At 40.2% G+C, this 13815-nt stretch overlaps 2 protein-coding genes across 2 annotated transcripts; both read right to left on the bottom strand.

Annotated features, from left to right (window-relative positions):
* Positions 1-713: 713 nt before the first annotated feature.
* LOC117714002 (vomeronasal type-1 receptor 4-like) lies at positions 714-1598 on the bottom strand. The gene has a single exon (XM_034510581.1). It carries the CDS (start codon positions 1596-1598, stop codon positions 714-716), a length of 885 nt encoding a protein of 294 aa, XP_034366472.1.
* A 1782-nt stretch (positions 1599-3380) lies between these two features.
* LOC117714155 (vomeronasal type-1 receptor 4-like) lies at positions 3381-11465 on the bottom strand. Its single transcript, XM_034510820.3, has 4 exons — positions 10575-11465; positions 7515-7678; positions 4481-4576; positions 3381-3492 (listed from the first exon to the last, which is right to left on the bottom strand). The coding sequence occupies exons 1-4, from the start codon at positions 11448-11450 to the stop codon at positions 3381-3383; spliced, it is 1248 nt and encodes a 415-aa protein (XP_034366711.3). The 5' UTR covers positions 11451-11465.
* Between the last annotated feature and the right edge of the window lie 2350 nt (positions 11466-13815).

The following is a 13815-nucleotide window of genomic DNA, read 5'->3' as shown; positions in this document are numbered from 1 at the left end:
TAGAAAGACATCAAAGGAAACTTTACTGTGTCCCTTGGGGTACAAATGTTTAGCAAGCACGCTAATGTTTAGTCAAGTACTAGATAGGGAATTTCTTGAGCTAACATGACTAAATCTCCATGAAATTGTTAAACTTATCAATTCATCTGAATGCTTCCAGTCATGGTAGTAGAAAAATCACTTTAAAAAAAAAAACATAATTAGTACTATTTTCTTGGTGCTAGAAAGATGGCTTAGTAGTTACGAGCATTTGCTTGTCTCCCAGGGGACTCAGGTTCAATTCAAAGCAACTGTGTTTTGGTTCAATACAATCCCTCTAACTCCAGTCACTCACAGGTCATGTGATGCTATCTTCCAGACTCTCCAGGCATTAGGAATGAATGTGTTACACAGACATAACTTAGGCAAACTATATATACATTGTAAATGAATATAAACATAAAAAAGTTTTAAAAAATTCCCTTCAAAATAGCAGCAAAATGGAGAATGAAGTTTCTATATTACTGTAATTTGCTAAGATTTCAGAGTTAATTTATAATTAATTTTCAGCTGAAGGCTTGATTGACCAGGAAAAGTGTCTGAGAATAAATAGTTGCTTAAACTTCTTTGTAGGATTTGGCCTTACCCACAGTATTGCAGAACTGAGAGTTTTTTCTTCCTTGTTGAACATATAATTGAGAGACACATTTTCTCAATTTCTCCATCTGAGCATGTCAACATTTATCCAGAAGTCCATCCCTGTGAATCAGCACAAGAGGGCTAAAAGTTGCATAACCAAGGGTCAGAAGTTCTCTAGTATTTACCATCCAGGCATTGTCCCTTGAAGAGAGATTTAAAATTAGAGAAAAGGCACAATCTGTCCAGTAGAAGAAAACAAAACAGAGCATCAGAAGGAGGACACTTTGAGCAGCTCTCAGCTCAGGGGGAGTTCTGTAGAGAAGCTTGGAGTTCTGAAGGTAGAGGATATGCTGGTGATGCTTGTGGAGAAGAAATACCATGTAGCCACTGGCCCCTCCCATGGCACCCTGAAACACTGCATCTCTTAGGACCATGATGAGAAGACCAATCCATTTTATTTTCTGACTTTCTAGTGTAAAATAACAATAGTTGTCTCCATTTTTATGCTGTGATATATTCAGACTTGTACTTGTGATGGAATAGATTAAGTTCATACTTGTCAATGCATTGAGCATCCAAAAGAATAGGAAGAATGGAAGGATGTGCCATGCAGACTTTGGTCTGAGCCTCCTCCACCCAGATGATCTGGGACTGATGATGATGGCCTGGACCACAGTGAGGAGACTGCTGGTGCAGATGGAGAGACCACGGGCCAGCCTCTCCAGGTAAACAATGATTTTACAGCCTATGTCATCTAGGAAGTTTCTCAAACCAAAAGCTGCTATTATCTTAGGCAGTCCTTTTGTGAGAAGGAGTATGATGTTTGTAAAAGCCAAGTGGATGAGAATAAGGTGTATGGGTTTCTTCTCAGGGCTTCCCCACCAACTGAACATATAATTCACAGAAACAGACATGTTCCCCAGAGTGCCAACCACTGTCGAAGAGAGGAAAACCATTTTGTTAATAAACTTTAAAACCATTTTTACTTTCTAGGTTACTAAAATTGTGTATCCAGGATGGAAAGATGTTTTTTTTTTCCAGAAAGCAATAGTAATGCTAGACATGGGTCTGAACAGCACATCTGCATAATAGCATTTTCTACTTTTCAGGAGGCAGTGGTTGACGCATGTAATGTTGCAGGTGAGGTCTCTGAATCTCCCCAGTTTTCTGTAGACTCCGAGTTATTGTGTGTTCTCTCAGAAGTGAGTTTGTTAACAGTTATCCAAAAGTTTTAAAGGAGCTATGTTCTATAATTATACTTAACTTGTTCAAGTGTGTGTATGTATGTGTATTATGTATGTGTGTCTGTCTGTCTGTCTATCTGTGTGCCTAAATTATCCTTGTAAACTCTCAGCATCGTTGAATTGCACTCCAAGTTTCTCCAATCAAAATTTCTTCCTGTTTTCTACTGTATTTTATCATATTGGCCATCGAATTCCCAAAGTTTAAGGCTTCTTTCTTATTTTCATTTTGATCAGGTATAACAATTTCTAGATTTCCATTTTGCTTTATAATACCAATTTCTACATCATAATATTTAAATTTTTTATACTGACCATTCTGTGATTTCACTTTATATAAATTTTCACAAGTTATTTTTTAAACATATTCCTGAGTGTCAAGTCAAATTGAATCACTTTTCCAGAAAGGACCCTGCAGTTAAAGCTGAATCATCAAAAATATGCTGACAAACTCATAGTACATCTGGTTGCAGCCAGGGTGGGTGTCTAGCAGAACCCTGTGGTGCTACCTAGGAGAGGGGATAGCATAGTGCTGTGATCCCAGTGGATGACTTCAGGGCATCTGTGACTCCAGTGAGTGACCTCAGTCCATCTAAGGGAGCAAGGAGCAGCTCTGAATCAGGGGGTGACTATGGGGTGAACAGAAGAATTGGACTAAGGACAAGTCATATGCTGCCATGAGATGAGTGATGTTTTGAGTTATGAGTCCTCAGAGTCAGCAGCAGCAACACAGTAGCTTGGACTTTATTGCTGTGAACAGGGATCCCAACATCTAAGAGCTCATGCCTGCATTTGTCTCTGTGGGGCCTTTTGAACAGCAGTTGTGACACTTGTCTCTCAGCCTGCTTTTCCTCTGACTTGTTTATCAGGCAGGCAGCTTCGTTCTACAACTGTCCCAGGTAAATCCAGAACTTAGACCTCTGCAGGATGTTATTCTTCATGTTCGGGAGCTCCATTCTCATTCCTCAGGGATTTATGGTAAATTTTGGGCATGTTTTCCAAAATAAGAGGAGTCCAGATGCTTCAGTGGCTCTATGGATTTATGTGTTCTAAGTATTTAAAGTGTCTCTGTTCTCTGCTCTCCTTCCTGATAAACTCACAGGATTATTTAAATGTGTATGTCCTGATGATCTCACAGGTGATCTACATGACCTTCACTTTGTTTACACCATTGGGTCCAGGTGGCCTCCTCACTTTGGAAATGTCAGTCATTGCCTTTCAACTGCTCCTCTGACAAAGAAGTAAGTGTTGCCTGTTTCAGTGCTTCCTAGAAATCACAATACCATCCTAAATATATGCACATAATGAAATATGTTCCAGATATTAATACCAAGCACATCAGCATTCATTAACATATTCAGCATAAAAATTAATTGTTCAGTCAGTGATTGCAGTCTATAAGAACCCCTGCTATCAATTCTCTTTAGTTTTTGATAAAGAATAGTAATATTAATCTGTTGTTTAATGCTTGCTTTCCTGGGGATTCTTACTTTTCTAGACCTCTCTTCCCTTTTCCAAACTTCAAATCATATTTGAGAGCAGATTCTGACGTTCTAGTACGCGATTCCTTTTACTGAATTCGACTGCCATAGGAGGGAGAGGTGACTCATCTTCCATGTTATCTTTGGAACTGCTATAGGAAATCAATTTAAACAACAGGATGTACATCTGTTTAGTTAGATGGGTGATCCTCGTTTAGGTCTAACCTTCAAGAGGCTGAGATATGTTACAACCATACACCCTGGTTTTCTAAAAGAGAAAGAAGGAAGCAAACAAAACAAAATAGGAGTATTACTTTTTGCTACTTAGTGCTGGGCTAAAGCTAAGGTGAGCTGTTTCAGGATGTGCTAGTTCACAGCCTGGATCCGTATAGCAGGAATTCTCAAGACTGTAATGATAACTGTAACTCTTAGTGGTTTACAGTTCTCCATTCCAGCTATGCATACAATGTGTATGATATCATGTGATAGAGTGGATACTTTTTAAGGATGGATACAGAAGAAAAGCCTTCACATTGGGAGTTATAAAGTTAGTATAAAAGAAAACATGTTTCAATATTTGAGGACTGGAAATGTACAAAAGTGAAGAGTATAAACTTTATAAACATTGGTGACACTGTTGAAATCACAATGCTGGCATATCTGGACACCGATTTTGGTTTCTTTTTGTTCTGTCATGTTATTTTTGAGACAGAGTCTCCCCATGTAAACCTTGACAAACGTTCATTGCCTCAGTCTCTCCACTGCTGATATTGCAGGAGTGTTTCATTAATGTCTCGTTTTTGATAGACCTCTGAAAATCTCCTGTATCTTACTGATTCCTTTTTTAAAAAATGAGGAGGTAACCTCAGACAAAGTCCCACCCATAGCTCTGTCCTGACTCCAGCCTGAGGATAAACAGAGATGCCTCAGTATTTCTGTCCCACTTCTGTATCTCCAGGAACTTGTCTCCTATCTTTTTAAACCCAGGGACCAGCCTTGTCAGGGTTAGAAGGAAATGGAGGAACCAAGGCTCACAGAGCCTCTCAATTCTTCCCTGACTTTGTCAGAGAGAGATTTAAACTTTAATGAACTCTCTGGGGCACCGCTGAGGGGATGAAGTTCTTACCTCCATGTACTCACCTGGACCTCTGTGGTGCAGACAGGCTCTGGAGCAGCTCTGGGAAGGTGACACTTGCCAGGTCATATTTGTACCGTCTGGATCTGTGGGACTCTTGGCTGCCATCAGGTACTGCAGACTTTAGATTTCATATTGTCACTGTGTCAGGGGGAAGGAAGGCCACCGCAGGGCCTCAGTCCCTGAAGTACAGCTTCCCTCTCTCCCACAGTTACAGCATCTGTTTTGCTCAGAAGTTATTTCCAGCTTAATTAGGGTTTAATTATTTTGAGAGGAAGGATGTGAGGTGAGAAAATGAACAACTAAACAAGTGTCTCTGCACTGAACTTTCCGCATCTCCTGACTTGTTTTCACTGTCTCAAAGTTCCAAGCTGTGGCCTGGCTGGTGACTGACTTCTGTCACACAGGCCTTGCTTTTCCTTCTCAAATTCCTCATTAGACAGGAGTGAAACAAGTGATGCTCAGCACCCTGGGATTCTGCTTCCTGAGCAAACCCCAGACACGGATAAGGACAAGTTTAGCATCCCTGGTCTACCTGTGTCTGTCAGTATTGAAGGTCTTTGCTGTAACTGACAGTTTATTTTTAACATTGAATACATTAAATATCAGATGGGACTTGAAATATCAATGCCTTTCCAACTTTGACCTTATTCTAAAAACAATCCTAACTTATTATACAACTTCAATAACACTTCTAAAACTTTTGTGTCTTTCCATATATGTTTTGTTCTGGTGCCTAGGAAGCCCTGCCTATCCTGCATGCAGACTAATGTAAATAAATGTGAGAGCAGAGCTGAGGTTAGAAATGAAAAGCCAAGATCCTCTGTAGGAGCTTTGAGTGCACTTTACTCCTGAGTCACCTCTCCAGTCCTTCCAGCAGTACTTTAAAGAAGGTCACATGATAGTGTCAGTGACTGTAGAAGGAGAGATTATCCATGGTAGAAAGTTAGAGGTAATTAAACAATGTTCATACTACTCTTATGAAAATGTCCGAATGAAACTCAGCCCAGAGACTGAAGGAGAGATACTGTGAGGAATTTCCAGTAGAGTTCAAGTTTGCCTGATACCCTTCTAGATAAATTTGTACTTTCTCCTGAGCTTTGGAGTTCTCAGGAGAACATACCTGTTGTGTGTAGTTTTAAAAACGTGATACTGCCTTAGCCCAGGATCTGTGTCCGCCCTATAAGCCCCTGCCAGCTCCCCTTTGTTCCTTCCTCTGAGCACTAACCTGGCTTCTCTTTTCTAACTGCCTTTGCTCCTGAAGGGGTCATATTACCAGCTCACTCCTGTGACTCTTGAATCTAAAAGATACAAACACTGCTACAACTGCTGGGAGCAGCCACCTCCTGCCTGGAAATGCATGCCCTTATCAATTTATTATCTCCGTCTCTCCCTCTGCCCTAAACTTAGTGGCTTGCATCAGCTAGTCCACTGAACATCCTTGCCTGCTGCCCCAGCACATAGCTGAGGCTGCAGGCCCTAACTGCCTTGAGACCTCACATGACTGCTCTTTCTCCTCAGTTCAAAGCATGGCAGAAAAGTCCCCCTTTCCTTCCCTGTGTCTCCTTTTCCTCTTGGGACCCAGAAGTCCACCTGTACCTTCTACCCAGCAATACCCTACCCCCTGCCCCCACCTTCTTTATTGACAACTCAAGAACCAATTGGGGGAACAAAACCTTAGCAACAGAACCTCTTCTTACACATAGCAGAATCACAGATTTCTGTTGCTATAGAAAAATACATAAAAAGAAAAGATAAATACATTTAGAAAGCAAATTGTTCAGTGTCAATACTATCTACTTAATTCTTTTCCTTATATACAGCATCTCAGACAACACATTAAAGTTCAATAAATTATTCACATTCACTTTATTATTACAGAGATAATTATTTCCTCTGGTAAGTGGTTTTGAAAAAGAGATGAACGAGAAGGAATTTGAGTCAGAGATATTGGATTCAAATTTCATCTCTGCACTTTCTATTTGTCTAAGTTTTGTGTGCATATGTGCATGTGTGCCTGTGTGCATGCATATGTTTATCAGTCTGTGTCTAGTGTGCATGTGGTGCTGGGATAAATGCAGGATCTTGCACATGATAAATGCAGAAATATATAATCTCCAAATCAATTTTTAAAATTTTAAAAGATTTATTGATGTAATGTGTATGTATCTGTGAGGGTGACCACATGTCATGTTGTGTGTGGAGGTCAGAGGATAGTTTTCAGGAGTCAGTTCTTTCCTTCTACTAAGTGGGTCCCAGGGATTAAACTCAGGTCCTCAGGCTTGGCAGCAGATGCCTTTACCCCCAGAGCCATCTTGCTGGTCCTCATGTCTCTCCTTATACTTAAAGGATTATTGAATAAACTAATAGTACTGAAACTAATAGTACTGAATTTAGCTTAATAAAATAGGTTGATATTATATAAAATGAAAGTTCTTAATTACAAGGTATACAAAATGAAAATCTTCAAGGAAATGTATTTTATTTTATATTATCCTCAATACACCATAGTCAACTTCACAGGAAGACAGAGGAAATATTATTGACCAATGATGATAATTATGAAACTGCCTATCTCCAATTTGTCTAGTCATAAAGTTTTGCAGCAACCACTGCAGTGAGAATATTCTGTGACTAAAATATAACATATACCAATACTAATCAATGGACATAAATATAAGTTTTCAGAACTTATTTTATAATTTGTCACATACATCATGTCAATTTTGCAAAAGAAAGGTATAGCCTCCTCACTCAGGCTACGAACGTTCCATCTCTGACACAGGCTTCTGATCAGGTTTATGGGATCAGATATGAATTCTGTCCTCTATATTGATTTCAAATCCAACCAGAAAGCATCTGTTGCCTCCATATCAGTCATGCCTTTATTACAACAGTGAGCATGTTGTATGTGTCAGGTTGCCTGTCTAGCATGCTTGGTCTGCACAGGAGGACACATGGTGCTGTAGAAACTGGATATCCACATGCAGAAGAACCAAGCTAGGTCTGTGTGTCTTGCTCACAAATATTGATTCTCACTGGACCAAAGACATTAGCATAAGACAAGGAACTAAAAACTGTTGAAAGAAATGGAGGGAAAAGACATTCAAGATGTAAACATAGGCAAACGTGTTCTCAATAGAAATCCTTAGTTGCTCAGGAAACAAGACAATTGATAAATGGGACTTCAGGAGATTTAAAATCTTCTCTCTCTCTCTCTCTCTCTCTCTCTCTCTCTCTCTCTCTCTCTGTGTGTGTGTGTGTGTGTGTGTGTGTGTGTGTGTGTGTGTCTCAATAGAGTGAAAGGCAGATTAAAGAAAGGCAGATTACAGAATGGAGAAAATCTTGGTAGGCTATACACCTGATTGCTTCATCCTTTTAGAGGATGTGGTTTTAGAGAGTGCCAAAATCTCGTTGGCGCCCAGTGCTGCAGGTCTGCTTTTTCTGAGATGTTCCTTAAGTTTTCCATGGCAGATCATGTGTCCTGATTGTTAGAAGCATCTTTATCCCTTAGATGCTGCTCCACATCAGCCTGGATCTCTTCTGGCCTGGTCTCAGTGCAATTTCTGCATCACACTGTATTAGGCTGGGGGAAGTCTGAGTTGCTGTTCTCCTGATTAATGTCTTTTATATAGCTCTGACATCATTGTTCCTGTCTGTCATCCAGGCCACAAGACATTTTTCACACTGGTCACATTAAAGCCATATTATCTCATCCTTGCAGCTTTTTTTTTTTTTTTTAATCATTACTGTTACCATCAATTTTGCTTCAGTTACAGGGGCATGCTTCATAAGAACATGTCACCAAGGGTCAGTCACTTTTTCTCAATAAGTGGGTTTTCTCAGCTTTCATGACCCTCTTAACATCATCTTTGGCCTGGATTCTGTTCTGGCTTGTAACCAGGATGTAGCTGCCTGACAGTGTTCTCACTGGGAATGTCTGAAGAATACACGTTTTGCGTCTTGCTTGTGCTCCATGGCAGCTACAGTGACATCCATTCAAGTATTTAGTAATCAAACCCTCAAGTCTTCAATGTGTCTGGAATCACCTCATTGTATTTATTCTTACTGAATTCATTAACATGCTGGGAGCAAGCAATGGCAAACAATTATCACCTCGAGATTGTAGTATAGAGGAAGTTAGCTTCTCTCTTGACCTCAGATAAAGGATATTTCCTTGTTACACGGAGGCATTGAAAAGTAATAAACCCTGGCTGAAGAGATGGCTCAGTGGTTAAAGTGTTTTCCTTGCAAGTGTGTGCCACTTACTTAAATGCCTGGTAGGGTGGCTGTTGCCTGCAATTCTAGCCCCAGAAACCAGAATCAGGCTCTCCGTAGAGGAACTGGGTAGTCAGATTAGACAGTTTGGTGTGCTCTCTTTTGACTAAAAGATTCTGGACTCAGTAAAGTTAAACATGATGGTGAATTCCTGTCATCAGCATCAGCTTCAGGCCTGCAGATAAGCACAAATGTACACGTACACATCCCCTAGACACTTGTGCCCATGCACTCACAAGATGTATACATATATTCAACACATTCAAAAAATGGAAATTGTAAAAAGAAATCATAAGTCCATTGACTCTTTAAGGAAATTAGGAAATAAACTGACAAAGCAAATGGATTCATCTATTGTTTGGCTAAACCAATGAAAGACTCCTTTCTCCTCCTCTCCTTTGTATCAGTGTGACAATTTTATAATAGAAAGAAAATTCAGGTAAGGTTCAGTGTCATCAGAGCTATGTGAAGCCTCTGTGGAGAGGCAAGTTTCTCTTCTCATAGTGCCAGGGCTTCAGCCTTTCTCATTCCTAGGGGTAGGACTGACTCCTGGACAATGTACATTCTTTGGGATGTTTGTAACAGTACTCTGATAGTGAAAAGTGGAGGGCATCTGTCTCTCTTTAGAATATCTGCTGTCCTGGCAGGACAGCTACATCCTGACACCTCTTTTCCTATTGGTCTCCTGCTCCATGGCTCCTGAGAGAGCTCATGACAAATAGGAAGTGCTGGGTGTTTCCCTGACATGGTAACCATGGAAGCACATTGAGGGAATGTACGTGTGGACAACTCTTACTTACTCCTTCTTTATTTGCTTTGCTAGCTTCCTGGGAATAGAATCATCCTTGGGATGACTGCAATGCAGTGTCCTGGACTCTTTGGTTCTCCTGGGCCTGAGGTTGTGGAGGTCACAAGGCTCTCAGTGTTCTTCCTCTTCTCGTGGATATGCTGCTGGGGTTCCAGCAAATGGATCCCCTTGGCAGCCTTATTACCTCATTATCTGTACAGCATCAGGGAAGATGGGGTCAGGTATGCAGCAAGGCAAGGAGGCCTAGCAAACACCTGGATGTTCAGTAGAGGCCATTGTGAGTGACTGGGAGTGAGAGGGGGAAGGTCCAGTGTTTATAATCTATGATCAAGGTTTTAATATACCAATGTGCCAGTGAGCCCTGGGATGCAGCATGAGCGTACACAGAATCTGAAAAGCGTCATTTCCAAGAGCCCACTTTCCAGAGCTTCTTGTCCTAGCATTATACGTTCTAACCCAGTTATAATTAGACAGCATCATTGATATGCTATTTTTCATACTGAAATCTAAGAATGTCACACAATTGGTGACCAACTGTGTCATCAATAGATGGGGGGCATTACCTCATCTACTGTTTTTCATGCTCTGGCTTTGAAAAAAAATGCAATAGTAATTTCTGACAGAAGCATTACCTCCAGCATTTCCCTGGTGCGAATGAAAGGATAAAGTCACAAGACTTTATCCTAGTAGTAAATGAAGATTATAGGAGTTCACGTTCCACCTCCCTAGAAATCCACAACAGGTTTTAAGATTGTACAGTGCCAGACGTCTTAACAAAAGGAAATCTGTTACCATAATATTTAACATTTAATTTAATATTTAACTGTGCTACAATTTGATTTGGATGCCAAATCAGCTTGTGCTACAGACAGACTGCCAGTTCAACCTATACAGCATAGCAAACATTATGTCCCTACGTCTAAAATTCATTATGGAAAAGCAACTTACAATGTATACACCTTTAGCTCATAGAGAATAGACATAGAATGTACGTTCTACACTTCTTAGTGGGCATGAATATCTCTGCTGATCAGAACATAGGGGCTTAAACTAGCATAACCAAGTTCTAAAAATACTTTAATATTTAGTAAAATAGACACACGTGTCACTGTGAAACCTTGGTAAAAGGAGAGAATAAAATCTATCCAATAGAAGAAAAGGAAGCAGGTCATAAGAATAAGAACACTCCAAGTAGCTCTGATTTCTGGAGGGGAGTTGTTTGCAAACCTGGAGCTGTGAAGGTAGAGGACACGCTTGTGGTGCTTATACAGATGGAGAGCCATGGACCCACTGCTCCAGCCCATGAGACTCTGAAAGATGACATCACGAAGAGTCATGAGAGAGAGGAAAAGCCACTTGATGATATGTCTGGATTGGAGCATATAACAGTGGCCAATAAACTTTGCAGCCACAGACCTGTTCAAGCCACTGCCTGCTTTGATGTAGGAGAGCAAGTTGGAGCTTATGAGAACATTGACAATCCAAAAGACAAGGATAAAGGGGAGGACTTGGCATGCTCTTTGTGGTTTGAGTTTTGTCCAAAGAGTGGTGCTGGGACTGATGGTGATAGCCTGGACCACACTGAGGAGACAGGTGGTGCAGATGGAAAGGCCCCGTGCCATCCTTGCCAGAAAAACCACAGCTTTACAGCCAATATCTCCTAAGAAGTTTCTGAAATAGAACACTGTGGCTAAATCTTTGATCCCTGTGCTACAAATAGTGATGATATTAGAAAATGCCAAGTGGATAAGAATAAGGTCGATAGGCTTCTTCTCAGTCCCCAAGGCAGGCATGTGCACATGTCTCACAAATATTAGGGTATTTCCCAGAATTCCAGGTCCAGTAAGAGAAAGAAAGATTATTGTGTGGATAACATTATTCCAATTCATCTTCTGACTTTATGCACAACACTAGGAAAAATCTTTTGAGAAACACATGTAAGATTGTCTGTTTATTCTGATAAAAAAAAAAATGGTGTCAATGATGTAAATACACATTTCTTTCCTTGAGGACTCGTGATCACAGTCTTTGTTTTTCTGGTTGGTTTGTTTTCCACTCCCGTGACAACGATGATGACAACAATGATGGCTTTAGTCAGGAAATAAACTTGATAGTTTCCTGCTTTTCATGACAATCCTTCATTCCTCGGGTTCACATGACCATGCTCTTCCCAGACATAAGCTTAATGCATGGCAACAGTTTGGCATTTTCAAACCAGTACAGTCTTGAGTGTTTGCCTGGCAGGCTCCTTCCTTTTCCCTCATGTCACCCAGTGTGAGCTCAGGCTACTGAACTGTGTTTCTGCTTCATCCTGATGCTCTTCATCGCCTTATATGTGGCCATCACTTAAATGATGTTGAACTTAAAAAACCTGCAGTTTCTCAGAAAGTTGTGCTTCATCAAGTGGACCAGGTTCTCAGGTGAGATAATATGGTGTCTCCTCTTCCCAGGCCCCTTGACCATAAATTATATAGAAGTTAATGACTTAGTTAGGATATGAAAGTCTAGATCACTGGTCTTAATGTGGGACCAAGTGTGCTAAAAACTGTCTTCTCAATTTTCATGGGCAGAAGCCTCCCTTTTTAGTGATCATGATTTTCTTTTTAGTCATATTAACCCTGTTTTTACTCTTTGTTCTGGGAATACTTCTCTCCCCTCAAACATGAGGAAAATTGTCCTTTTAGAGTCTTAACAAAGGCATGTCTTCCATATTGTTTTAAGGTTGGTTTAGTTTAGTGATGTTCTTAGTTAGAAGTCCCTAAGCCTGCCAGACCTCCCCACTTGAATATAATCACTTTAGGAATGGTATGGTAGTTTCTCTGTTTTTCTTTCTTCTTTTTTTTTCTTTTATTGCAGTAAAAACTGAGCCATTGAAGCTGAAATTTATACTACTTGTATCATTCCTCACAAGACACATAGAACTTCACACAACCTTAATTTCTATCTATCCTCTATAATTTGACATTTCATCCACATGAAGATCAGTTCTGAATTACCTTGAAACCCTCCCAAAGACATGTTGACATTGGTGCTTACATTTCCACAGGAATATGTGCTATATTATCCAGGACTGATCTTTGCCCATCCCCCATGCCTCACAGCACCTGCTTAGAGCTTTATCACTTAAGCTTTCCCTGCCCTCAGAAGGCCTTATTGCCTATGCATCTTCTCCTTTCCTTTACTGGGCAATGAACAGGCCTCAGAGACACTGGTTTGTATGTTTTATGTAAGTATTAGCATAGCGTCTGTTCAAAGATTATAGGTTGTTCAAGGAAACTGTTGGTTTAAAACTGCACTTTAATCAAAGATCTGAAATGACAAAGCAATTTGCAGAAACATTTGAGTTGGGCTCTTTCCTGAGGATTAACAAAGCTCAGTATCCTGGAGAAGCTAATTCCCTTTGCATGGCATAGTTGGTAAGTATTTAACATTTCCTCCCTTTTGTAATGCTGTAAGCTTTCAAGAAATTTACTAAAAAGTATAGGCTATCCTTGAAGTAACTTAACCAACAATGCTTCATTTTCTCTCAAAATCTCTCTATTGATCTGTTTATAATGTGATACTTTTCAGTTGTACCTATGTGATTTCTGACATGCCAATAGCAAGACTGATAATGATACATGTATACATGCACACACACACATGTTTCCCAGGGTGACTGGGAAAAGATATTTATATACAAGTTTAATAAGCGTTTTAAACCATCACTACTCTAACAGGTAAGAAATAATATAGAGAAATCTGCGTGAAACTAATCAAGGCAGCATGTTCTTTCATAACTGTGTCATGGACCTTAGGGGCATAAGACAAGGCCCAGATACATGTAAGAAAAATCAGTAAGTTGGAGAAGGATAAATTGTAAAATTGACAAGTTTAAACTTTGTAACGTGTCTGTTAAATGCTGTCTTTCCTAATTGCTATATGCTGGGCTTTGAAATTTTTTCTTGGTCCCTTTAAGACTCACTAATGTAGGGAAGGCGCTTTGTACCATTCAGGTGTATTGTGAGGATTCAGTGGAGCAGAGACACATAGTGCTTAGGACAGTGTCTGCCCAGTGTTAACATGCTCTAATAGCCAATGTTCTAGGATTTTCTGTCATGCCAGTTTCCCACACTAGTCTCTGTAACTGCATATTGTGTTTTGTTCTGAACCAGGAGAGAGAAACTTCAGAAACAATAAAACCATAACAGAGAAGGGCAAAGTCCCCCCACTCTGAGATAGCTAAAGGTCACCTGATACAAGATACTGTTGGGT

Source organism: Arvicanthis niloticus, chromosome 8 (genome assembly GCF_011762505.2).
Source record: "Arvicanthis niloticus isolate mArvNil1 chromosome 8, mArvNil1.pat.X, whole genome shotgun sequence".
NCBI lineage: Eukaryota > Metazoa > Chordata > Mammalia > Rodentia > Muridae > Arvicanthis > Arvicanthis niloticus.
Note: the sequence above shows the minus strand (reverse complement) of the source record. Positions and strands in the feature narration are given on the sequence as shown.

Bases quoted from the DNA above. Each gene is read 5' to 3' on its own strand.
- LOC117714155 (XM_034510820.3), bottom strand. From the start codon at position 11,450: ATGAATTGGAATAATGTTATCCACACAATAATCTTTCTTTCTCTTACT. The intron at 4,577-7,514 runs GTGAGAATCAAT...ACCTGATGGCAG, and splicing joins ATGCTAATGTCTTTGGTCCA to CCAAGAGTCCCACAGATCCA. The intron at 3,493-4,480 runs GTGAGTACATGG...GATTTCCTATAG, and splicing joins TCTGCACCACAGAGGTCCAG to CAGTTCCAAAGATAACATGG.
- LOC117714002 (XM_034510581.1), bottom strand. From the start codon at position 1,598: ATGGTTTTAAAGTTTATTAACAAAATGGTTTTCCTCTCTTCGACAGTG.